The sequence below is a fragment of the Eumetopias jubatus genome, unplaced genomic scaffold, assembly GCF_037043125.1.
Source record: "Eumetopias jubatus isolate StellerSeaLion01/CBP00866 unplaced genomic scaffold, mEumJub1_p1.0 scaffold_14, whole genome shotgun sequence".
NCBI lineage: Eukaryota > Metazoa > Chordata > Mammalia > Carnivora > Otariidae > Eumetopias > Eumetopias jubatus.
In genome coordinates this window covers 60,423,635-60,450,377 of record NW_028274820.1, presented here as the reverse complement: position 1 = coordinate 60,450,377, position 26,743 = coordinate 60,423,635, and the positions used below count along the sequence as shown (strand labels likewise).

The 26,743-nt window shown below is 39.5% G+C and overlaps 1 protein-coding gene across 2 annotated transcripts in view; it reads left to right on the top strand.

The window, feature by feature from the left end:
- The first annotated feature begins 8,645 nt into the window (after nucleotides 1-8,645).
- The window catches only part of HIBADH (3-hydroxyisobutyrate dehydrogenase), a 104,000-nt gene continuing 85,902 nt past the window's right edge, over nucleotides 8,646-26,743 (top strand). For both annotated transcript variants that reach the window (XM_028119369.2, XM_088018469.1), the window contains exons 1-2: nucleotides 8,646-8,780; nucleotides 19,026-19,186. In XM_028119369.2, coding sequence (XP_027975170.1) covers nucleotides 8,690-8,780; nucleotides 19,026-19,186 — 252 coding nt within the window. In that variant the 5' untranslated portion in view covers nucleotides 8,646-8,689. The remainder of the gene's footprint in view (nucleotides 8,781-19,025; nucleotides 19,187-26,743) is intronic.

The window sequence follows — 26,743 nt, the reverse complement described above, 5'->3', positions numbered from 1 at the left end:
TGATATTGCGTTCATTCTCACTGCTAAAATGACATTCCATTTTATGCATACAACACAATGTATTTCCTTGTTCTGTTGGATATTTGCATTGTTTTCAGTTTTTTGCCACTGGGACAATAGTATTATGATCTTTCCTGCACAGGGCTCCTGATGAACATATAGATGCCTTTCACAGGGCTGAATATTTAAGAGTGGAATTACTGAGTTTGTGCAACTTTACTGAGTATTGCTAAGGAATTTCCCAGTGTTGTTGACCTAATTTATACTCCTAGCTATGTAAGAAAGCTCCTGTTCCTCCATCTCTTCACATGATTTTAATATGCATCTCATGTTTATTAATAAGATGCCTGTTTATATCTTTTACTTTTTTATTCTGCTGGCTGTTGATATGTTTCATGTTGATTTGTAGGATTTTAAAAACATATTGTGGTGGGGCGCCAGGCTTGGCTCAGTTGCTGTACCGTGCGACTCTTGATTTCAGGTTTGTGAGTTTGAGCTCCACATTGGGTGTGGAGATTACTTAAAAATAAAAATAAATATATATATAGTGGATATTGATCCTTTGATGGTTTGGTGTGTTGCAAACATCTTTTCCCAGTGGCTTGTTTTTTTTTTTTTTTTAAAGATTTATTTATTTATTTATTTGACAGAGAGAGCGAGCGAGCGAGCGCGCGAGAGCAGGAACACAAGCAGGGGGAGTGGCAGAGGGAGAAGCAGGCTTCCCATGGAGCAGGGAGCCCGACGCGGGGCTCGATCCCAGGACCCTGGGACCATGACCTGAGCTGAAGGCAGACTCTTAAGGACTGAGCCACCCAGGCGCCCCCAGTGGCTTGTTTTTTCACTTTCTATTTGTTATAGTTTTATGAACAGATGTTCTTAATTATAATACTGTTGAATGTATTAATAGTTTTCTTTATTGTTTGTGACTTGTTAAAAAAAACGCTTCCTTATTCCAAAGATACTCTTCCACATTTTCTTTTAATAGCTTTAAAATTTTGTCTTCTATACGTAAGTCTTTTGTTCATCCGGAATTGATTTTTGTGGATGGTGAGGTAGGAAAGGTGAAGAAAAGCAGAGATAAGAAAAAACATCTTTAATCCTACTTTTTGTTTTCCTATGCATATATGTATACACTTAATACAATACAAATTGCAAAATGTTGCAAGAACAGTTTTGTATCTTGATTTTTAAAATATTTTATTTATTTATTTGACAGAGAGAGAGAGAGAGACACAGCGAGAGAGGGAGCACAAGCAGGGGGAGTGGGAGAGGGAGAAGCAGGCTTCCCGCGGAGCAGGGAGCCCGATGCGGGGCTCGATCCCAGGACCCTGGGACCATGACCTGAGCCGGAGGCAGACGCTTAACGGCTGAGCCACCCAGGTGCCCCTGTATCTTGATTCTTTTCACTTAACATTATATTATGGGAATTTTCCTATACTACTAAAACTTCTTAGGAAACAATATTTTAAATGTTTTGATAAATGTCCATGTATATATAAATTAGAATTAGGTTTGTCTGTGAGTGACCCAAACCGCAAGATAACAGTGGGTTAAACAAGACCAAAGTTAAATTCTTTCTCCCATATAAGTCTGGCGGTGAACAACCAAGGCTATTGTGATGGCTCTACTAGGGTATACTTGGGCACTACTTTTATCTCTGTTCTGTCACTCCTCAGGAATAGCCCTTGTGCTCATGGTCTAAGATAGCATGCCAACTCTCACATCTACATCCCAATCAATAGGATGAAGGAAGAAGGGACAATTTTATATACCAAGTGCCTCCAGAACTTCGTTATATTGCCATACACAGATGCAACAGAAACTGGGAAATTTAGTTTTGATGCTACTGGCCATGTCTCCAGCTAGAAATTCTATTATCCTGGAAGAAGGGAAGAACAGATATCGGGGGACAGTGTTCTACAGTATATATGTAACAGAATATATTTAGTCTAGTCCTTCCTTTTTGTATGTTTTTGTTTTTCCCTCCCCCATTTATAAGTAGCACTTCTATGAACATAACCCTCTATGATTATTTCTTTCTGATAGATTTCTAGGGTTACAACTATGGGTCAAAGGGTATGGTTTTTTTAAGTGCTTCTCAAAAAAAATTGGAGCAATGGATAAATGTATTCTCAATATATGCTTGACCAAAATTTGTACAGAGTATGACTAAACAACATTTCATTGTATTTGTTATTGTATTTCAAGATTCATTTCCCTAAGGGATGAGTACTTAGTGTAGAAAGTCATCGATTAGGCTGGGGCTTCAGCTCAACCCACTGGTCATTTTCTTATTGTCTGGTAATAGAAAATGGGAACTGTAAGCTAACAAGAATCGGCAACGAGTTTGGATTAGGATTGTAAGTCTACTGTATACCTATATATGGAGGGAGTCTGCCTCAATAACAAGAGAAGAAGGGGCAGCAACTTTTCTTTCTCTAAAACTCTTGCTGCCAAGTAGTCATCTTTAATGTATGCATGTTCCTGACTTGATCTGTATTTTTTTAGATTTATTTAATTTATTTATTCGAGAGAGAGAGAGCACATGAAAAGAGAGAGGGGCAGAGGGAGAGGACTGCAAGCTGACGCTGTGCTGAGCACAGAGCCAGATGTGGGGCTCCGTCTCACAACCCTGAGATCATGACCTGAGCCGAAATCAAGAGTCAGATGCTTGACTGACTGAGCCACCCAGATGCCCTGATCTGTATTTTTAAAAATTATTATACCTCACTATGTGTTTATAGGATTGTTCTAAGTTTGTGTTGTTGCTGGAAAGAAAATCCATAGCTTTATTAACTGAGGCTCTCTACATGCTTTCCTTCTGACTATAGGTCTTACGTAGAAACTAAATGGGGAAGCATTTTTTTTTTTAATTAAGGAGGAAGAATCCCAGGGATTGTTCAGTAATAACCCCCAAACTATCACCTATCAGTACCCACTTCTTCAATTCAGTCTTTTTACTGTTTCCCCTTAGGATTTAAACATACTCAAATGTCTTTCCTCTTTAAAACGAAAACAAGTAAACAAAGGCCTCCCTTGGCATTTACTTCCCTCTAAATTCTCTTTCACTTCATAGGCCAAGTTTCTTGAAAAAGCAGACAGTATTCACTGTCTGAATTTCTCCATTTTGCCATTGGTCATTCTCTCCTCGATCTACCGTGATCTGACCCCACGTGATCTGGCCCCACCGTTTCACTACATCTGCTCTCCCTTACTAAAGCCAACAATACCTCTTAGTTGCAAGAGCCTATAAAGACTAAGCTTTTTGCACTTATCTTATCACTTACATGATAATAACTGGCACTGTGAAATATTCCCTCCTTGAGGGTAGGGGGATGGGTTAGCCTGGTGATGGGTATTGAGGAGGGCACGTTCTGCATGGAGCACTGGGTGTTATGAACAAACAATGAATCATGGAACACTGCACCAAAAACTAATGATGTAATATATGGTGATTAACATAACAATAAAAAAATTAAAAAAAAAAGAAATATTCCCTCCTTGAACTTCTCTCTTGCTTTGACTTCTTTGATATTGCTCCTTATTTCTTTCCTCCTCTGGACCCTCCCTCTCAGTTTCCATAAACTTTAATTCTTCCACCCACTTCTTAGGGTGTTCTCTGGAGTTTCATCATCACCCATGTTCCCTTATTTTTAACTTTTTTTAATTAAAAAAATTTTTTTCTTAAGTAAACTCTACCCCCAACATGGGGCTTGAACTCATGACCCCAAGATCAAGAGTTGCAGGCTGTACTGACTGAGCCAGCCAGGCACCCCAACCGTGTTCCTTTAAAATGTTCATAATGATCCCATCTACACCCATGACTTACTTTACCATCTCTTAGCCCATGACTTCCAAATATGTATCTCTAACTTGGATTCTCCATCTGGCCAACTGCTCCTGGACACATCCACTTCAAACTCAACATAATCCAGTTCGTCATATTGGGAAATGGCACTTTCAACCATTCAGTCACCCAAGCCAAAAACCTGGGGCTCTACCTAGATGACTTCTCTTTCAAGTCTTCTTCAACTTCAGAAGTAACTGGTATTATCAGTTTTGCCTCCCAGATATCTTTCATACCTGTCTCTTTTTCTCTATGCCCGCTGTCACTGCCAGCATGATTAGTTCCTGGGCATCTTTTATGCCTTAGTTTTACCTCCTATGGCTATGGCTCTCAATATTCACTGTGTAGCAGAATCATTTGAAGAAATTAAAAACAATTTCAAATGCTCTATGACTTACTCCAGAAGCTACTTGTGGATGAGGACTGAGCTTTGGTATTTTGAAAACGGTTTAACATGCATTTGGGATTGCAAACCACTGCTTTATACTCTTTACAGATGAATTTGGCCAAATGTAGAAGTAATCTGACCAGGAAATATCAGAGTGATTGAAGGCTACCGAAATTATGGCACGGGCCTCTGGTAATTATCTCTTTAAACAAAAACAAACAAAGCCAAAAATCTCTATATTTTTGTTATAGTTGATATATGGGATATTGACATCTTTTTTTTTTTCCCATTCAGTTTAAGATATTCCTGGTTCTTGGTACGATGAACAACTTTCGGTTGAAACATGGATGTTTGGGTATTATTCTACCCTGGGTCTTATTTAAACCACCTATTTTAGCTGGCTTTTTCTGACAGTGCCCTGGAAAAGGAATAGAGGGGGCATTGTCTATGTTAATGGGACATAAGTGTAGAAGTCAAGGTTCCCCATTCTGCCCATGTTGACATTGATGGGGTAGGGGTGTGGCTCCTCATTACTGAGGAGCTTGGGTAGCAGTTCAACTCCCCACTAGGCTTCCACTGATACTTCCCTAGCTGAAAGGGGTGGGAGATCCTCATTACTGCCCCCCATGTGCTCTTCACTGGCACCATAGTGGGGATGCTTGGCCTCCTTATACCAGACAGTGAGGAAAGTCCTTACTCTCCAGTAGGCCCCTCCTCTCTCTCAGCAAGGAGCAGGAGGGGTGTCTCATTACTGTCAAGTAGGGGTGGAAGTCCAGGCTCCCCACATAGTCTCCAATGGCACTGTGAGGAGAGAGATGGGGCATATGTGTAGAGGGGGTACTTGTTAAAACTCAGCAGTGGGATATAACTCTTGGCCCTCTACTTGGCTTTCTCTGACATCACACCAGCAGGATTGAGGTATAGGGGGATTGGGGTGTTAGGATGTTGGGGTGTTTCATTATAGCCTATAGAGAGTGCAAGTCTAGGCTCCTCACTTGGCCTTTCCAGGCATGGGTGGGGGCAATAGGTTTTTATTGTGTGGTGTTTGTCTATAGCAGAGTAGTTATTTTGTAAAAGTGATGTTTTGGTAGGCTGCCCCTTTCTCATCCTCTGGCTAAAGAGAGTAGCCTTTTATCGGGGCAGTTCTGTCTCCCCACAAAAAAAATGTCCTGGCATTTAAAAAAAAATATTTTATCTATCCATTTGACAGAGAGAGACAGAGAGGGAGAGAGCACAAGCAGGGGGTGCAGCCGAGGGAGAGGGAGAAGCAGACTTCCCACTGAGCAGGGAGCCCGATGCGGGGCTCAATCCCAGTATCCTGGGATCATGACCAGAGCCAAAGGCAGATGCCCAACCAATTGAGCCACCCAGGTGCCCCGCCTCTTGGCATTATTAGGTTTCTAGCTTTTGGCTTCTCTAGTATCCAGTAGGGGAACTTAAGGCCAAACAAAAACCCAAGTACTTACCTCTGTCTCTGGGTCCTGAGGTCCCTAGCTAGTATGCCGTTTTTTTCTCCACCTTTTAGAGTTTCTTAAATTTGTTTTATATATAATGTCCAAAGTTTTTAGTTGTACTTATTGGGAGAGATAGAGAAAAATATATTTATTCCATCTACCCAGAAGCAGAAGCAAAGAGGCTGTAATGTGTTGAAACACGATTTCAAACAAAACTACATGGCAGAGATCTAGAGAAAAGCTACAATGCCCTTCAAAGATATCAGGAAGGCAATCAAATAAACCCAGCCATGGGCAGTAACAGCCTTTGCAAACACAATAATATCTACAAGCACCTTCAAATTGTAATTACTTAAAAAATTATAATGTTTATTATAAACTTCTATAAAAATCTCAGAGCCTTAATATATGAATCAGTAAAGGGCTTCTGGGAGAAGATATTAAACTACATGATGTAGGGATATGGAGAAATTGTGACTTATCCCCTGGTCCTGGTTGAGCAAAAGAATCAAATTTTCAATGCACTCATTCCTTATTCAAAGCCATCACATTAGTTTTTTTTAAAAAAAGCACAAATTAAAAAGATCTCATGCTCAGCTTTAGTTCTACCTGCTCTTCTTTCTGAGCTCCTTTTCCCTTCCAGTCCTAGGAAAACGCTGCACATAGGAAGCAACCTTTTGTAAAGAAATACTCATTTTCCAAGAAAAGATCTCTATAAACAACCTAGAGAAACAAAAAACAGTAGCTCACAATAAAAATGACAAAAATAATCTGATTGGATATAAAATCTCAAGAGGACGGATATAAAGTTTAGGAGCTGGGAGATCAAATGATATGTTGTCCTGTGTTGTAAATAGCTCTGCTATGTAGGTTGACATAGTTGAAAGGCAGAGCACATTTCAGCAGTTAATTATAGAAATCCGTAGGGCTACATTTATTGATTGCAGGAAGTCTATTCCAGCTAAAACCCAAATAAACTGGGGAGAGAAGATCAGGTGAGACATTCTCCAGAAACCAATTAAATAGGTTTGGATGGGAACCCAAATCTAGGAGACTGTCCCAATGCTGAAATAATTTTTCTCCTTCCTTTCTTTCTCTTTCTTTCTTTCTTTTCTTTTCTTTCTTTCTTTCTTTCTTTCTTTCTTTCTTTCTTTCTTTCTTTCTTTCTTTCTTTCTTTCTTTCTTTCTTTCTTTCTTTCTTTCTTTCTTTCTTTCCTTCCTTCCTTCCTTCCTTCCTTCCTTCCTTCTTTCCTTCCTTCCTTCCTTCTTTCCTTCCTCCCTCCTTTCCTTCCCTCACTCCTTTCCATCCTTCCTTCCTTCCTTCTTTTTGGTTGGTATAGAATAGAGGGCTGGAGTGGAGAGACAGCCAAAGAAGGGAGTTGTTTTTGTACCAGTTACAACCGTGAACCTTGAACTCTGTACTAGTTCCTGGAAACATTGCTAGTCTACTCAGAAGCATGAAAGAACCTGCTTGGAAACTATCCAATTCCTTTCCTTTTGGCACTTCCAACTCCATGAGTGACTGGGCAAAAGTAAAACATAAGGTCAAAGTCAAATCTGTTGATTCTGCAACTCTGATTAAAAGGTTGGGTGAGCACAATCTAGGCAAGTGAATAAGTTGAATAAATTTGGGGGGCGGTGGACACCTTGGAATTTCTATTGCCCTAGACATTCCTCACTGTTTTTCCTCCTATACTACCTTTCTGCAAAGGTTGCAAGTCTTGCTTTGGAATGCGCAGGGCTCACAACCCTTTGATGGGGTCAGTGGAGATGGGAAGCCTTGCAATTATTGCCAAAGCGTTCAGAGATTCAAATATGTACACTAAGCACAGACAGAAGAATGAATAAATCTCTCTCTCTCTCTGACACACATACACATATTTTTTGGATTTTCTTTTTTTAATAATTTTTATTGTTATGTTAATCATCATACATCATTAGTTTTTGATGTAGTGTTCCATGATTCATTGTTTGTGCATAACACCCAGTGCTCCACGCAAAATGTGCCCTCTTTAATACCCATCACCAGGCTAACCCAACCCCCTACCCCCCTCCCCTCTAGAACCCTCAGTTTGTTTTTCAAAGTCCATCGTCTCTAATGGTTCGTCTCCCCCTCCGACTTACTCCCCTTCATTCTTCCCCTCCTTGGATTTTCAATTATCTTTAGTTTTTGCTTACAAAATGCAGAATTTTCAAACATTAGAGAAATATATACTGGAATAGAGTTCTGTGTAATTCTACCCATCAAAGAGAACAATGTTACCAATCTGTTTTCCTACTGTTTTCCAAATTTATGGACAAACTGTTGTGTTAAATAAAATGAAATGAATTTCAAAGTTATTACATTTATGGTAGATTTTTGTTGTTTTTCAATGAACAGACGCTAAAAATACAAATACTAACATTAGGAGATCCACGTATTATTGAAGTCCCTATGGGTCCCTATACTTAGACCAGGAATTTTTGCTTTTGCATAAAAATTACAGCAGCTGCTGCCAAAGTTTCGTTCCTGTCTGCACGGAGGCAGCACATGCAGTTACACCTTCCAAGGGGGCGGTTCTGGAGGGTCAGGCGCTCGTTGGTGTCGGTAGTGATTGGCAGCCACCGCCTCCCGCACAACCGCGGCGTTTTGATAAACAACTGGACTCCCGCCTGCAGTCGGTAGCCGGGGGAGGAGCTTGGGGGTGGGGCCAGGGCGCTTGATGTGGGTGGGGTTCGAAGAGGCTTCCTATTGGTGGTTAGCGAAGTGCGGGGACCTGAGAATCCTGATTGGTTTAGTCCCCTATCCGTCAGGGGACCGACGACCTCTGTCTGGCCGGGCCGCGCCTCTCCGCGGCGCGCTCCTCCTGTCGTCGGTGGGTGCCCGCTCCGAGGTGCAGAGCGCGTGCGCGCGCGGCCCCACGCCACGGTGGATCCTGCCGGCTTTGCGGCGCACGCTCGCAGGCAGTGGGTGAGCGGGGAGCCGCGGAGGTCACCGCGGGGAGGCGGGGCGGGGGCAGCATGGCAGCCTCCTTACGGCTCCGTGGAGCCGCCTCCGGCCTCCGGTATTGGAGCCGCCGGCAGCACCCGGCAGCGGCCAGCCTTGCAGCGGGTAAGGACCTCGCGCCTTCTCCCCCCGTCCCTCCTCCGACTACCCGCCTCTCGCGCCCTGACGGCCTAAGACGTGTTTTCACGGGAGGCGCTGCGGTCGGGTCGGGGCTTAAAACCCCCAATTTTGGCTGGTCCCAAGGCCTGGCCTCTTCTGCGGCTCCCTCTCGCACAGCTGGTGCTTCCCTCCGCCCCGCCCCCGTTAACCCTGTCCGGGATCCAGATGAATGGCTTTCAGCGTCTTTTTCGGGACTTAGGAAGGGGTGGGAAGAGCTTGGGGTAAGGGAGGAATATTGGGCTCCGGGGCGTGCTTCTTTGGAGTTAGGGCTCCGAGGGCAAATTGGAGGGCCCAACTCCAGGGGCGACCCGGCACCTATGCCTGCGACTCCTAGGTTTACAGCGCTGGCTGACCTTTCAGCGTCTCCAGGGATGCACCCTGGTGGGCGTGCCATCGGGCAGTGGGGCTTGGTTTTTGTTTTACCACCTTAATCGCGTAGGATGGTCTTCCACAAGTGGTCGTCTGTACAAACCATTGGACAAGTCATTCCAGTAAAGTTTTAAATCACCCTTGACCCGCAGAACTTGCCTCCTCCGCCCCCTCTTTCTTTGTAACTGTGCTACCTGAAGATGGCACTTCTGTCAGATTGTTAACCAAGGCACTTTCAGCGTCCTCAAAACTGTGGCCTGAAGCTATCCTGTTCCTCCCCGCATACCGTTATAAGTTATGGAAGCCCCCCATCGACTTAGGAAGAGGCAGTTTTTAGATCCACAGAGATCTAATCTTTGTCATTTTTCCAATGAAGAACCTGAGGCCTCTTGGCTGAATGAATCAGGGTATCTCATCAGGATCTAGAAGGTAGTTCTTGATTCTTCCTCATTCCTGCAGTTGCTACTACACCAGCATTCCTCTTTAATTGAAATACTGGTTGATTTATGGGGACATTGGCATTGTCTTTTTGTAAAAGCTTGAGAGTTGTAACAATGCACTATTGAGCAGTTTCATACTCAGAATTTTTAAAATACCTTGGTATTAATATTTTTCTGATCACGTAAAAAAAACCAAACAAACAGCCACGCTGGGAATTTCGTGCTTAATAGCTTCCCTTCTTCCCCACTCAGTAATACCTAAGCAGAAGAGTGAGTTTCCTCTACTGGCTTAGGCTCCATGTGATGCAAGAGAACAGATGTCTGCTACACAATCACAGTAAAAAGATACAAACTCACAGATTCTGCTAAACCAGTTTTCACATGAATGTGCTATTGTTTCAGTGTTGATTAGCCAGGGAAGACATCTGTGCTATTTAGAGGTTTTACAAGGTGTTCTAATGATATTTTAATGAACCTTGGATGTACCCATTAGAATTATGAAAGTAATCTTTCAGTTCATGCTGGAAGGGCCTGAGGCCTAAGACTATGGTAGTTGCCTCTCAATGGGAGGAGCCTACCTCAGAGTGCTGGTTAGACTACTTTCGCATATAATCTTGTTCTTTGGGTTCTTTGACCCAAAGATGTATGGATATAGATTTATGATAAATTTTAAATATTTCATTTTGTGATGATTGCTTAAAACACTTCAACAATCGTTTTTACTTGGTGGAATTGTTTAGATGTTTCTGTGAATTTTAGTTTACTAAATTTACTTTTGCATTAACTTTTTGGCATTGGAGTCTTAAAAAATAAAAAAAAATTACATGCAAATCTAGAGTCTAGGGACTGAAAGAACCATGTTCAAATAGTAACATTATTTAGTTTTCTGAATTCTGTGGGGTATTTGTCTCCATCATATGTTTAGGTTGTTTATATCATATGGATGATACTATTATAAAGATCCATACAAATATTTACTAAAAAAAGAGCGAGAGAGAGAGAAACCTAAGGGTTGCTGGTTAATAGCATACCTTAATTTTAAAAATATTAAAAGCATCAAAAAGGAAAAATATAAGAAATATTAAACTCCACATATATTACTATTTCATCACCATTTGTAAAAAGTTTTGTATTTTATCTTAAAAGGTAATTAGATTTAGTTTAGACTTCTTTAAACTGACAAGAAAAAATCTACAATTATAGGCCCTTTGTATTCATTGTGACTCATCAATATGTACATGGAAAAATAATTTGTATCACATCATGTTAAAATGACCACCCAACCAAAGGTGGGATGGGAAAATTAACCAGAATCATGTACAGAAATGGGAATAACATTTTTATGGCCCTTTTTGTGTATATGAAACCTACTTTCAAAGCAATGCATAGTATAAATAAAATACATAAAAGAAAGAAAAGTAAATAAATAAAATACGTGGCAATTTTTTTCCTTAACATTAGCCTCTAGGGTTGCACATGAAGCTCTGAAAAGCTGCATATATGGTCCTCGGACCAAAAGTTGACCTTAGACTTGTGAAATTACATAAGGAGAATATTTATTTCTGAAATAACTTGACTCAAGTTACCCTTAGTTTGGTAATTCTTAATATTAAAGCAGATAGAATACAGATGACATAATATTATGTAATAAAATAGGATAAAATTTGTGTATACAGTATAATCTCAATATAATGAGAAAATGTACTTAAAAGACTGGCAGGGCTATGCAAAATGCTAATAGTGATGATTTTTGTGTAGTGAGATTAACTTTTTCCCTTATGATGACATATTTTCCAGTTTTCTACAATTTTTGCACTTTGATATTTAGAGTAGCCTGGTTTTTGGTAACACTACATGTTACCAAGATATGGATAACTTTGCCCCTGTCTCATTGGAGAAAAAGGACATAACCTATAAACTTACACCTATAGATTTAGAATTTAATTTTGCCAAATTTTCAAGCTAGTTTCTTTACCAGTCAACCGGTGTCACCTTTGTATTGTGTTGACTGATTTCCTGTCTGCTTGATTTTAGGTATCATCTGATTCTATTTCTGCACATTAATTGTGGGGCTTACTTAAAGGAAAATGTATTAAGTTTGAAAGCTTTTAGTGTAATAATTCTATTATACTTATTTGAATTTCTGCCTCTTTGGGAGCATATTCTATATTGTCCAAGAACTCCTGATGCTTCACCTTAAAAAGAGCTCTGTTTTTTCAGATAGAGAGCATCCTTTAAAATACGCTGTATCCCTTTTTCTAACACTCTGGCTCTTCTTACCTTCTAGACAAAATGGGCATTTTGCATAGGACTACACAAGTACCCCCATACTGCTTCTTGACTACTGATAGTAAAAGTAGTAAATACTTAATGACCTATCATGTGCCAGGCACTCCTCGGCACTTGACGTATATTATCTCAAGGAGTCATTAAGTATCTTTAAGTAACCTGAAGTAGTGACTCTTCTTGATAAAACTTAACGTCTAGGGAAGTTAAGTAACTTGTTAGTTCAGGGGCATACATCTAAGAAGTGACCTTGCCTTGAAAGGAACCTAGGTCTTGTATATGGCCATCTTTCAGAGAAGTTCTTAAATATTATCACCATCAGTAAAAACTCTCTTCTCTCTTGACATTAAATCATCTAATTATACTACCCTTTCTCTATCTTTGCCACAAGCAAAAATGAAATGAACAGCTGAGCCTAAACTGAGCCCATCATTAAAAGACTTTATCTTCATTGATTTTCATATTGGCCCACCCAAAGCTGGACCTCAACTTTAACAACATCAGCACTCTACTTCCAAGATCTCATTGCTAGGAATTGCTATACTGCCAATATTTCAAAAGCTGAACTAGACTTCTGGCTTGGTTTTTTTTTTTTAATTTTTATTTTATTTATTTATTTGGCAGATAGCACAAGTAGGCAGAGTGGCAGGCGGAGGGAGAGGGAGAAGCAGGCTCTGCTGAGAGATACAATGAAATACAATGAAATATTATGCAGATGTTCAAAAGAATGTGTTATCTAGAAGTATAATGAAAAAAATCTCCAGGATAGGTTATTAAGTGAAAAAAAGCAAGATGAAGAGCATTATATGTAATAACATATGGTATATAAGGAAAAGAATATATATGCATTAACTTTTACTGATTTCTGTAAGAATACATAAGAAACAGTAGTTACATCTAGAGAGTTGGACTGATGGGTCAGAGTTAAAGAAAAGACTTTTTTATAACTTTTGAGTTTTTACCGTGTGCATATAACTTTTTTTTTGACAAAGAAGGAATTCTTTTTTTTTTAAAAGATTTTATTTATTTATTTGACACACAGAGCAAGAGAGAGAGAGAGAGGGAGAGAGCACAAGCAGGGGGAGCAGCAGGCAGAGGGAGAAGCAGGCTTCCCGCTGAGCAGGGAGCCCGATGTGGGGCTCGATCCCAGGACCCTGGGATCATGGCCTGAGCTGAAGGCAGCGGTTCGACCAACTGAGCCACCCAGGTGCCCCTGCATATAACTTTTGCAACTACTTTTATAATAAGATAAAATACATGAATTGGCACACAGTGAGTGTTTACTAATGTTACATGAGTGAATGACTAGAGAGAGCTTTCATCAAGTTGACATATGGTGGTAAGTCAGTTCTGAAGCAATCACAGAGTAAAGATGGTGATAAAGTGGATCCAGCAAAGTGGATCCACAACCATTAACATTGCAGGTTGACTCTCCAGTATCCTTCCTCCCAGACCCAGAGGCAAGTTCCAAATAGCCTACACCAATCATGGTCATGCTGTCTTCTCTGCCCCTGACAGATTCCACAGACTGGCAGCCTTAAGTAAACGATGTGGAAATGCTGTGGGTAATCTGAATATGTAATAAGGAATGAACTAGAGATTAATAAAAGGATTGTATCTAATCCCCAAATTTCCTTGACTATCAGTAGTAACATTACTTAAGTGGCAGCCAGGAGGAACATAGACCACAGACAACAGAAGCTACCCAGAATAAGAGCAGGAAGTGGAGAAACGCTATCAAAGGCATCACTAAAATTCCTGATTATAAATAAGTCTGAAGTCTGAGCTGGAGACAGATAAACCTAGAGAGGGACTTAATGAAATGAGAAAGCAGAAAAGTATGTCTGTGTATTTGCCGGGAGGGGAGGGGGATAGGGGGTCAAAGGACCAAGTGTAATGATGATGATATACAGCACATCGGTTAACAAAACGGGGGCAGGGGGTGGTGTAATACTAACCAGAAGGCTAGGGGTGCCTGGGTGGCTCAGTGGGTTAAGTGGCTGCCTTCGTCTCAGGTCGTGATCCTGGGGTCCTGGGATCAAGCCCCACGTGGGACTCCCTGGTCAGTGGGGAGTCTCCTTCTTCCTCTCCTTGTGCCCCTCCGCTCCACTCCTGCACCCTCTCTCTCTCAAATAAATAAATCCTTTTTAAGAAAAAAATAAAGCATACAATTTGATGAGTTTTGACATATGTCTATACTTGTGAAACCATCACCACAATCAGGATTGTGAACATATCCAACATGCCTCCAAATTTCTTCCTGCCCCTTCATATACACAAATATTTGTGATTATGTATTTTTACACTGGATATAGATTCCTACCTTGACAGTTGTTGTTTCAGTACTTTAAAGATGATGCTCTGCTGTGTTCTCAGTTGCTTTGTTTCTGACAGGAAATCTGCCTTATCTTTGCTCGTCTGCATATAATGTCTTTTTCTCTGGCTGCTTTTGAGCATTTTGATTATGATGTGTCTTGGTATAGTTATGTTTATGTTTCCTGTGTTGGGGTTCATTGAGCTTGTAGTATGGTGGGGCGGTTTATAGTTTTCATCAAATTTGGACATTTTGGGCTGTTATTTCTTCATGTATTTTTTTTTTTGTCTCTACTTCTCACTTCTCTCATTTGATAACTCCAGTGACATGTGTATCTGGCTAGTTGAAGCTGTCTCACAGCTCACTAATGTTCTTTTTATTCTTTAGGTTGTTCTCTCTCTGCATGTTGTTTTGGATAGTTTCCATTGCTATGTCTTTAAGAGCACTATTCCTTTCTTCTGCATTATCTATTCTGCTTTTAATCCAGTGTGATTTTCGTCTTACATATGTTCGTTTTCATCTTATGAAATTCAATTTCGGGTCTTTTTTGTGTTTTTCATATCTCTACTTTCGGAACATACAGACTACAGTTATTATAGCTTTTAATATCCTTGTCCCAGGAGCCTGGGTGGCTCAGTTGGTTAAGCGACTGCCTTCGGCTCAGGTCATGATCCTGGAGTCCCGGGATCGAGTCCCGCATTGGGCTCCCTGCTCAGCGGGGAGTCTGCTTCTCCCTCTGACCCTCGTCCCTCTCATGCACTCTCTCTATCCTTCTCTCTCAATAAATAAATAAAAATCTTTAAAAAAAATAATATCCTTGTCCCCTAATTTTAACATCTTTGTCGGTTTAGAGTTGGTCTCTTCTCCTTTTTGACCTCTAAATGCTGATGTTCCCTTGGGCTTTGTTCTTCAGTCTCTTTTACTCTCATTTGGCAATTTTATCAACTGCCACAATTTCAGTTCTCACCTTAAAGCAGATTGTTGCCAAATATGTGTCTTTTTTTCTCATCCTATCTTTGAGATGATCATAATTGGTTATAATATTTCTAAGTCTGTGGGACATCTTTCAGCTCACTGACAGTTCACAGTTACTTTATTTAAAATGGAGATAGCTCTCTTTCTTGATTTCTCCACTTAGGTTATTGATAGCACTATTTTCTTGCTGTCATCTTTGATCTTTCCCTTATTTTAGCCCAGAATCCAATCTATTGCTATGTCCTTTTCCTTCTGCCTTTGAAATTTTTCGTATCTGTCTTTTCCAAGGCCACCACCTTTTATTAACTATGACCTTAATTGTGAACTGAATGTTTTGCCCCCCTCTTTTATATGTTGAAATCCTAACCCCCACTGTGATGGTATTAGGAGGTAAGGCCTTTGGGAAGTAATTAGGTTATGAGGGTGGAACCCTCACAAATGGGATTAGTATCCTTATAAAAAGAGAGGAGAACTTACCCTCTTGTTCTCTGCTCTCCGCCATGTGAGGGTATAAGAAGATGACCATATACAAGCCAGGAAGTGGGTTCTCACCAGACACTGGATCTGTTGCCACCTTGATCTTCGATTTCCCAGCTCCCAGAGGCGGGAGATATAAATGTTTGCTGTTTAAGCCACTCAGACTATGGTATATTTGTTATAGCAGCTCAAATAGACAAAGAGAGACCTATGGTAGTATTACTGTTACTTTTATATTAGTCTTTATATTAGTCTCAGTGGTTTATTTTTATTGTTAGTCTTGCCAGAGGAGACATCTAGAAAAATGTTGCTAAGGCTGTTGATGTCAAAGAGATTGCTGCCTGTGGCAGTACCTCTTCCTTACAAAATATAGTCAAATTGTTTAGCATGCTTTCCAGTCTTCCACGTTATGGTTTTCTTTTCTTTTCTTTTCTTTTTTCTTTTTTTCTTTAGATCTGTCCATCCATGTTAGAGAGAGAGCACCCAGTGGGGAGTGGCAGAGAGATGGAGAGAGAGAATCTCAAGCAGATTCCCTGCTGAGTGTGGAGCCTGTCACGGGCTCCATCCCTAGACTCTGAGATCATCACCTGAGCTGAAATCAAGAGGTGGATGCTTAACCGACTAAGTCACCCAGGCACCCCACATTGTTTCTTTCAGTCTTAATTCATGTTGTTTTGTTTCTTTGTGGATCCTCTAGGAAGAATGAAGGGCAGTGTCATATAGTGGTTAAAAGTGAAGAACCTAGAGTCATATTGGCTGGATTTGAATCTTGGCATTGCAGTTTACTATAGTCTTGGGCATTTTATTTAAATTCACTAAGTGTCCGGGCTGTCTGCTGAAAGGAGGCTTAATGATAGAATATGATGACAGTGCTATTTATAAAGTGCTTAGTAAGTATCTGGCATGTAGTAAAATTGCCAAAAATAATTTTTACTGTTATATATTTTTTCTTGGCTTTCCTATTTCCTTGCATATACTCATATTCTTTTTTATATGGAGTTCCCTTCCTTCCTGCTCTCCTTCCCATTTGAAATCCTAGAATACTCAGGTCATGTGCTACCTTCTTTAAGTGCTTAAACCAGATGAATTCTCCTTTATGTCAGCATTGTTTTTTATACTTATATTCAATTTTATTGTATTAGTATTTGTGTACATAGTTTATTTCCACTTGGATTTTAAGCTTGTTGACAGCAAGGACTGTATGTCATTGTGTCTTCTGTGGCATCTGGCACGGTACATAATAGTTGTTTCATATTTGTTGAATGTGTGAATGAATTGTGGTTCTACCTTGCCATACTTACTGTTTGACCTAGAGTCAAACAGTAGACCTAGAGTTGCTTGTTAAATTAACTGTTTTTAAATCACCATCGTCATAATTTCTAATGATTTTAGTTAAATGATACCTTCCAAGCTTAATACCATACTCTGGTACAATAGTTATTAGCATCATCATTAGTTATTAGTGCTAGAATTCTTTTACAAAGTATGCTTCTCATTCTGTTTAATATCATAACATTTCAATTAGGTGTCATTTCTCTGTCATTGAACCCCTTGTGGGCCAGAAAGTCAGACACAGGAATCCTATTATACCCATGGTGTTAAACTTAGCACTGGTAAGGTGATGTTGCACAAGATTGACACCCATATTTAATGGAAATGTTAGAGTCAGTCATCAAGTTAAAAGGAATTAAATATGCTTCTAACCCAAGAAGACCTCTGTTTCTTTTTTTTAAGATTTTATTTTAAGTAATCTTTACACCCAACATGGGGCTCAGATTCACAACCCTGAGATCAAGAGTTGCATGTTTCACCGACTGAGCCAGCCAGACACCCCAGAAGACCTCTATTTCTTTTCTTTTTAAAATTCAGTTAATTAACATATAATGTATTACTTGTTTCAGGAGTACAGGTCTGTGATTCATTAGCCTTATGTAACATCCAGAGCTCACATATAACACATACCATCCCCAGTGTCCATGGGGGTAAGTGTCACCCACTTACCGCATCCCTCCATCCCCTCCCTCCAGCAACCCTCAGTTTGTTTCCTATGATTAAGAGTCTCTTACGGTTTGTCTCTCTCAAGACCTCTATTTCTTAAGTTTTAGGGCTTCAAATAATTTGCTTTTAGGAAATCTGATTGCATTTCAATTAAATTTAAGGAAGAGCAGGGATCCATCAGTTGAGAGCATCTGAAACTTAAAAGGGTGACTGTGATTAGTTGGTGCAGTACACAGTTTTATAACTGGAGTCCTTGAAAGACAAAGGAAAAATAAAGCTTTCAATGGCAGGGGAAAGGGCAAGTGGAGTTATTCTTTCAGTAGACTGGGAGCTTTTCGAGGGCAAGGACTGTATGTATCTTGCTTATGTCTATCTCTGGCTCTGTCATAGTACTTCATGCAGTAAATACTTGTTGAGTGGAGTTCTAAATCTAGAAATGAAGAAACTATGTTTAAGGTTATTTTCATGGCAGTGCAAAGTCCCTTTGCTCTCTCTTGCAAAAAGCATTACTTTGCATTGTGTGCCCCAGTACTATTTCAAAAAGGCCTTCGGTGAAAAAGAAGAAAATCAAACAAAACCTGCTTACAGCTTTTTTAAAAACAATTCCTTTTCTGTAAATGGAAATGCCTCTTCTCTGAAAGTGCATGGAGTTATTAGCCCAAGGCACTGAAACTATTACCCTTGCCATTTAAAGCCTATGGAAGCATCCCCGTCTTCTCCCCTACAATGCAATTTATAAAATGGTGACTTAGTTGATTTAACGTTTTACTAAGATGTTTTTTATACCACTGGAGGGGATGATTTCTATAAATGTGGGGGTGGGAAGGTAAAAAGCTTTTCCATTTTTGTACCTTGTCCAAGATATATGTTTTATGGAATATTTTCGGTTTGTCATACACATTATTCAAGGAGATAATATAGATATGAAGAATCTAGAGTACTTCACATTATAGGTAAAGTACATATTTTAGAAATGATAACATTTTTAAATTTACTGTTAAAAATGGTAAAGGGATATTACAGAGGTAGAAAACAGGAGAGATTGCTTAAAATTGTATAGTTGTTTCCTGCAGAACTAAATAATTAGATGTTTGTCTGTACATGGTTGATGTCTTTAAATGTGATTAGATCATTAGTTTAAAACTAGCTTTTTTTATTTTTTTAAATTTTTTATTGTTATGTTAATCACCATATATTACATCTAAAACTAGCATTTTAAAGGTTTTTTTAAAAATAGAAAACATCTCAGTAGCAATTGACTTACTAATATTGAATGAATGTTTACAATAAGAAATGTCACTGCCCCTACTGAAAGTAATTTATTGAAATCAGTGTGTTCTAGGTCAATGGCTTCTAAGACTCCAGTTGGATTCATTGGACTGGGCAACATGGGGAATCCAATGGCAAAAAACCTCATGAAACATGGCTATCCACTCATTATTTATGATGTGTTCCCTGATGCATGCAAAGAGTTTCAAGATGCAGGTGAACAGGTAAGTCCTTTTCTTTAGATTTGTTCTAGATTTTGATGTTTAAAAATAAATGTGACAACTGAGGAGTATACCCAATGGAATTATAAACCTATTTCACTGTTAATTTTATGCATGTTATATATTTGTTGTTTTATATATATATACAAGTGTATATATATGTATTATTGTTATTGTTAACTTTCATCCAACATCTATCTGCAACAAAGATTGAGGCGATCTATTCTTTGGCAGGTGACTGGGAACATTTCCCAGGTTAGGTCATAGTGCTTGCTTTGGCTATGTATCAGTTTTCTGAGACAGTAATTTTACTGATTGTGCTGTGAAAGCAGGTAGTTTGGTGGAAATAGCTTCTCATCTTATTGAGAGGCACAATTTGTCTTAGGACAAGAATAGGCTTAGGGATAGGAAACTTAGTTTGAATCCCAACTTAGATACTCACCTGCTTTCTTACTGAGGGCACGTTATTTTACCTCAGCTGTTTTCCTCATCTGTAAATGGGAATGATGACAACCTGTGTCATTAGATTATGAGGCTTCAATGAGAATATATGTGAATGTACTTCACAAATATTGTATGGCAGTACTTTGTGAGTAAATATGGTATTGGCCATAAAGCAGGAGACAACCTAGCAACACTGTATGCCATAATGAAGTACAGAGCTGAGTTATGGCATATCTCTAGTGTTTGGTTCTTAGGCTGTCATTGTTGTTTCAAGAATTTTTGGACTAGAGTATATCCTGTTAGGTGATAACATCTACTGGTCAGTTCCTGTTTGGATTTGTTAAACTTTATCAATAACTCACATGACAGGAGATGATGTATTAGTAACCGAATTTAGAGTTTTGTTTTTTTGAGATGTGAAGGAAATTCTGTGCAAGTTGTAGGGTAGAAAGTAAGGGCTGAATGTTATCCCAGAATTGGGAGAGTACTAAATATTTCCCAAGAAATATAGAAAAAAGTGAGAGAAAAAAATAAAATTAAACAGCCCACTTCTGGATGATAGACTTGAAGTAAATACTAAGAAACATAATGCCTATGTAAAGAGCAGGTTTAAGTTTCTAGAGATTTCTACTTTAGGGTAGAATTCTACTTTAGGGTAGAATTTCTGAATACCTCCTGTATGTCTAGCAGTCCACCTAGTGCTATGGAGAATAGAACAGGTTGAGTTGGATGTGGCAGGGTGTCAGGTGTGTCTCAGGTGGCAAGACTAAATAATAGTACAAGGAAGTTTCTATTAAAATTGCATTTTGACTATAATAAAGTACTGAAGCGGTTTTTTGGGGGGGGAAGTAATTATTAAGTGTTAAGAGTCATTTATTTCTCAGAGGAACTATAAAAATATTGTGTATAATCTTTGCTCACCTCCAAACAGAAATGGTATAGTCTGAAATGAATGTTGTAGAGACAGGATCTCTCAGATTCCTAAATAGAAATGAGAAGATTCTAGGACATAGATTCAGTTACTGGATTTTCCTTTTCCTTGAGACATATAAGTGGGTATGAGGAAGGAAAAAAGATGGATTCTGGGTCGCTGCTCCTCCCAGATTAGTGAATGGTAAAGACTTGTCTTAGCTTCTCTTCTGCAGTTCCCATCCCTACCCCCAGCACATGGTGGGAAAAGTTCTGTGGATGGTTCACACTGAGGCAACAGCCTGGAAGAGAGAATCCTCTTTTCCCACATCTTCTCTTCCCCACATCTCTGGTTCCTCTGTGACCTTGACTCTGTGAGGTCCTCTGAGTATTGATTATAACAGCAGTGGAGGGTAAGGGAATGTGAAACAGATGAATGAAGGGAGAAGGATAAAGGGTAAGAAAGCTTTGGGCCTGAGGGGAAGTCTCATGCCATAATAAAATGAAAACATTTGTTAAATACTTTATGCTGGCAGCCTAAAAAAACGTTTTGAATGGTGGCATTGTCGTTTGAACAAGTGTGATTTCCTAAGAGCACTATTTTAAAAAGTAACAATTTGGATGAATAAGTTCTGATATATTAAAATGTCAGCATTATTATTTCATAGCTATAAAATGTTGGGTAAAAGAAAAAAATGAGTTTCAATCTACTAACAGCAAAGACCAGACTTAGAATGGGACGGAAAAATGTAGGTGTATGAAACCATGAAACTTCTTGCCATTGTGCACAATAGTGCAATGAAGCATTTAAGGGTTCAACAATTCAGAGTTTTTGTGTTGACACTTCCATTTTAAGGACAGGTGTCCCCCCTTTCTCCCAACATTACTATGTCAGGTGAAGCTGATAAAATGGCTGCCAAAGAAAACGAGTTTTTTTCCCCCAACGGTGCCATAGACTGGCTAGTTGATTTCTAATGTTGACTGTGCTTTCAGTGAGAAATTTTCAGGGAGAGAAAGTACCAAAATAGAGATACCTGGTTCTAAAGATCTTTGGACATTTCCTTGAAGAAGCGCTTTTTTTTTTTTTTTAAAGCAAAAGGTGGGGATTTATTGTTTCTTGTAACTGAAAAGTTGGGGAGTGGTCTGACCCAAGGCACAGCTGAGTTTTGGGCACAGATGTAATCAGATTCTTTTCTGTCTGCCTCTTGTCTCTGCTTTGCTCCGAGGCTCCTACCTCCCTCAAGGTACATGATAGCCACCTGCAGTTCCAGGTGAAGAAATGCTTTAGAAAGTTCCACCCCTGGAGGTCTTCTTTAAGCCCAATCTAGTAATAGAACATATTACATGGATTATGAAGGAAATAAAAACTTTGACATGTTAAAAATGTTTGACATGCTTGATAGTATTTAATCAATTTATTTATGCCTTTAAATTTTAACCTATTCTAGGGGTATCTGGCTGGCTCAGTAGGTAGAGCATGTGACTCTTGATCTTGGGGTTGTGAGTTCAAGCCCCATGTTGGGCATAGAGTTTACTTTAAAAAAAAGTGTTAATTTGGGGCACCTGGATGCCTCAGTCAGTTGAGCATCTGACTCTTGATCTCGGCCCAGGTCTTGATCTCAGGGTTGTGAGTTCAAGTCCCATGTTGGGCTCTATGGAGGGCATGGAGTCTACTTAAAAAAAAAAAAAAAAAAAGTTATTCTAACAGGATACCTATACTTGGTTAAATATGTTAATTTCAGTTATTTCCACAAAAATTGTGGGCATTCCTCTTTCAGTATCCCTTTATTATATCCTTATTTCTGTTGGAAACTCAGGTTTAACCTACCACGATGCATCATTTCAACTTTTAGAATCTTTTCTAAGAAGGTAACCTATATTACAAATGTAATTATGAAGGCTTTGTTTATTAGAAATCATGAATTGATAAATTGTTAATGCAGTGGTATTAAAACATAAACCCTGGAACCAGACTGCCTGGGCTTAAATCTCAGCTCTACCATTTGCTGGCTGTGTAACTTTGGACAGATTATTTAACCTCTCTCTACTTAAATTTCCTCGTTTTATAAAATGGGGATTTTAATAGTACCTTTTCAGTCCTGGAGAACCTGGCATCTACAGTGTGCTATTACTGATGTTACTGTTCTTACTACTGTTGTTACGGTGGTGGTTGTGGTATCTCTACCATCTGTCTCTCAAATCTTCATTCCCCAACACCACCCATAGAAACATACCAGTGTCTTGGCCAAGTCACTGAGTCCAGAGTGCCTTGGAAGAGAACTATAGATATATATATGTATATTTTAAATATTTATGTATTTGAGAGAGAGAGAGAGAGCAGAGATAGTGAGAACACAAGCTGGGAGGAGAGGGAGAAGTAGGCTCCCCCCTGAGCAGGGAGCCCGATGTGGGAATGGATCCCATGATCCTGGGATCATGACCTGAGCCAAGGCAGACACTTAACTGACAGAGCCACCCAGGCACCCTATAGACGTATTTTTAAATGAAAGAATGATGGTAAAAATTAAAACCAAACTAGGAGATAAAGTGATTTGATAGCGTCCCTGTTTAAGAATACATTCTGCACTGTCCCTTCCATCCTGCTTTCATTTTGCAGAAGATAGCAACTTCCCTTTTTAAGCATTAGCATCAAGGGCATATGACTTGTGCTTCATTTTCATTGTCTAGGAATTTCCTTGGAGATGCTGCTGATCTGTGCCAAAAGTCTTGGGACTTTTATACCATTCCTGTGTGAATTTTCTGGTTAAACTAGGCTTAATTAGATTGTCTTTTCTTTTGTTTTCTCTTTGAAAACTTGGAAGCTATCTTGTTGTTCCAGGGTTGTAAGGCTGAGCATGTTTGGTTAAGTAATTCTCTTGGGATCTAAGCTGGCATCCACTCAGGTCTTATTAAATGAGGACTTTAAAAGCCTCATTTAATGACAGAGTGGGCTCTGTCATTGTTGACCAAATGTTTCAAGATGTAGGTACAAGCTGTTTTTGTCAGTTTTTCAAGTGTAGTGTAATTTTGCAGTAACAGTGTGCTTTTCTACTTGGAAAGATTAAAAAAAACAGAGAGTGGCAGGTTTAACCAAGGTCATGATCATCTTGTTTCTTAGCAAGTTTCTCTTACCCATTTGGCTTACTTGGAAGCCATGCTGAGCTTAATTTATGTGACTGTTTTATTTGGAAGAGACAATGAGATTTTTCTTTGTGGAAAGCAACTAGTTAACAGTTGTCTCCTTCCAATGGATATGTAAAAAGGAGGTGCAGTTCCCTCAGGTTACTCTGGGCCTCCATGCTCCCATCCTCCCTCCTTCCTCCCACCCAGCAAAGCAGATTTTGTCTTTAATTCATCCAGTCTTCTACTCCTTGTATTGCATACCTGCCATTGATGGGTACTAGCATACAGATGAATCTAAATCCAGAGAAATTGGCTGCAAAAATTCTCAAAGACTGGAGATATCGTGATACACAAAGGAACCAATCTCCTGTACTTAAAATTGAGATAATGGAAAAGTAGAGTCATCTTAATTCATAATAATTTAAGAATGAAGCAGATGGAATTAGCAAGAGATCTTTCTGGATGATCATGACAGACAGAGCAGAGCAGTGGCCCAGAGTCAGCCAGGTCAAGTGACTATCCACAGACAGGGAGGTGCAGAAGAATCTTGTTAATGCTGTACCTTTGTACTGATCATATCCCATGAGCCCTTTTTCACAGAGGCTCTACCTTTCTAGCCTTAAGTGAAAAATTTCTTTACCTAAGTTTCCTTTCTACTTTGGAGATAGAACCCCCTAAAGATAACCCAAATCACTGTTCTTATTTTGTAGATTCAGAAACTGAAGCCAGAGGGGTTAAGTGATTTTCACAAAACCACACATGGGCTTAGTGGCTGAGCTGCAACTAAACCTAGGTCTCTGGCTTCCCAAATTAGTGTTCCTTTCACTGATTCATGCTGTCTTTGCTTATCCATTCAATTAGTAAATGTAATTGTAGGGACTCTAATTAGTTTGGCTTCTAAAGGCTTTTGTGGTTAGTGTCAGGCTGGCAACAAGGTTTGTTTTTTTCCCTCCAGCTTTTGAGTCGTGGCCAAATTTTGTCAGTCAGTTATTTCAGTCTTGAAGTCATCACATGGAAGTCAAGATGATTTGAATAGCTGGACACACATGTCTATGTATCTGTCTAATAAACATGCCTTCTGTAGTGCAAATTAGAGGCTGTTATTATAATGTACCAAATGTATATAGTCATTAGATACAGAGCAGTTGTGGCCAATACAGTGGTGACATTCCAGCTATCACTATCATTGTGTGTTTTTTCCAGACCTGTGAGCTTTGACACTATATAATGTATAATTGAGGGTTAGCAGGACTCTGGCAACCCATGCATCCCAAGAAGCAGATGCTAGGGATGCAGGGGGCTGATTGGACACCCCATGCACTTGGCAGTTGCATGAATTGGCACTGCCAGTTCATGGGTATGAGAAGCTTGGAGGTGTGAAGTATACTTAGATCTGTGAACTAATTGTTGGTGCCCCTGAGGGCACCTCTCAAGGAGTTACCTGGGTAGAATTGAATTTCCTTCAATGGAAGAGACTCACTGAATTCCTAAGAGAAAGTCTGAAATTGACAGACCTCTGGGCTTACCTCGTGGTCTCTGAAAGATCAAGAGAGATGGAGCTGAGATGGAAGGAAAGACCACTGAAAAAGGTATGCCATTGTTTTGCATTGTATGTATTACTTCACTGAAGGAGGGATGAAAAGATGAGGCTTTCTGTGTAACCCATATTTTTAATGCAGTCCAGGAGTAGAGAAATACTACTGTAACTTTTCCTTTTCTTATACTCATCTTACTCAGCTCTGTTTTTCTTGAGTAAATGTGAACTGTTTGCCAGCAAATGTTGCCTCTTTTTGAATCTCAGCATTTATTTGGGAGTAGGAAAGGTTTTTACTTAACTGAAGTATTTCTTTGTAATTTCACAGAAAAAAAATTTTTTTCCCCAGAATTTTTAGGGCAAATCCTGATGATATATCAAAATGTACTGTTGAATGTACATTGTAGACTCTAAAATGCCATATTGCCTTTAGAATGAAACATTGAAAGAAGGAGTATCTCTTTTTTTGTTTTAGGGTCAGAGATATTTTATGTTAGCATTTAATGTTTTTTTTTTTTTAAAGATTTTATTTATTTGACAGAGAGAGACACAGCGAGAGAGGGAACACAAGCAGGGGGAGTGGGAGAGGGAGAAGCAGGCTTCCCACGGAGCAGGGAGCCCAATGCGGGGCTCGATCCCAGGACCCTGGGATCATGACCTGAGCTGAAGGCAGACGCTTAACGACTGAGCCACCCAGGTGCTCCAGCATTTAATGTTAATAAACAGAATTAGGATACTTGATTGCCTGAAATTTTATTTTATTTTATTTTTTTATTTTTTTTAAGATTTTATTTATTTATTTGACAGAGAGAGACACAGCGAGAGAGGGAACACAAGCAGGGCAAGTGGGAGAGGGAGAAGCAGGCTTCCCGCAGAGCAGGGAGCCTGATGCGGGGCTCGATCCCAGGACCTCAGGATCATGACCTGAGCTGAAGGCAGATGCTTAACGACTGAGCCACCCAGGTGCCCCTGCCTGAAATTTTATTTTATTTTATTATTTATTTATTTATTTATGTATTTATGTATTTATTTATTTTAAATGTTCCTTTTTTTTTAAACATTTTCTGTTTTATTTATTTATTTTTAAAGATTTTATTTATTTATTAGAGAGCGAGCGAGAGAGAAACAGCATGAGAGGGGAGAGGGTCAGAGGGAGAAGCAGGCTCCCCACTGAGCTGGGAGCCCGATGTGGGACTCAGTCCCAGGACTCTGGGATCATGACCCAAGCTGAAGGCAGTCGCCCAACCAACTGAGCCACTCAGGCACCCCTCTGCCTGAAATTTTAAAGTATGACTTACTAAATTACTTTATGTTAAAACTGTGTTTGTCTCAAATTTGATTTTGGAGCTAATAGTCTTCTAGGGAAAATTGTGATTACCTCTAGCTCATAATACTTAGATTACACACTGTTTGCCTTTCCATTCTTCCACTTTCATCAACTGCATTTCAAAGACAAAAAAAAAATGTTAGGTATCATTCCGCCACACAAAAATCAGAGGCATTCCCATTTCTAGGTTGCTTACATGGCAGTTCACATTTTCTAGAGAAAA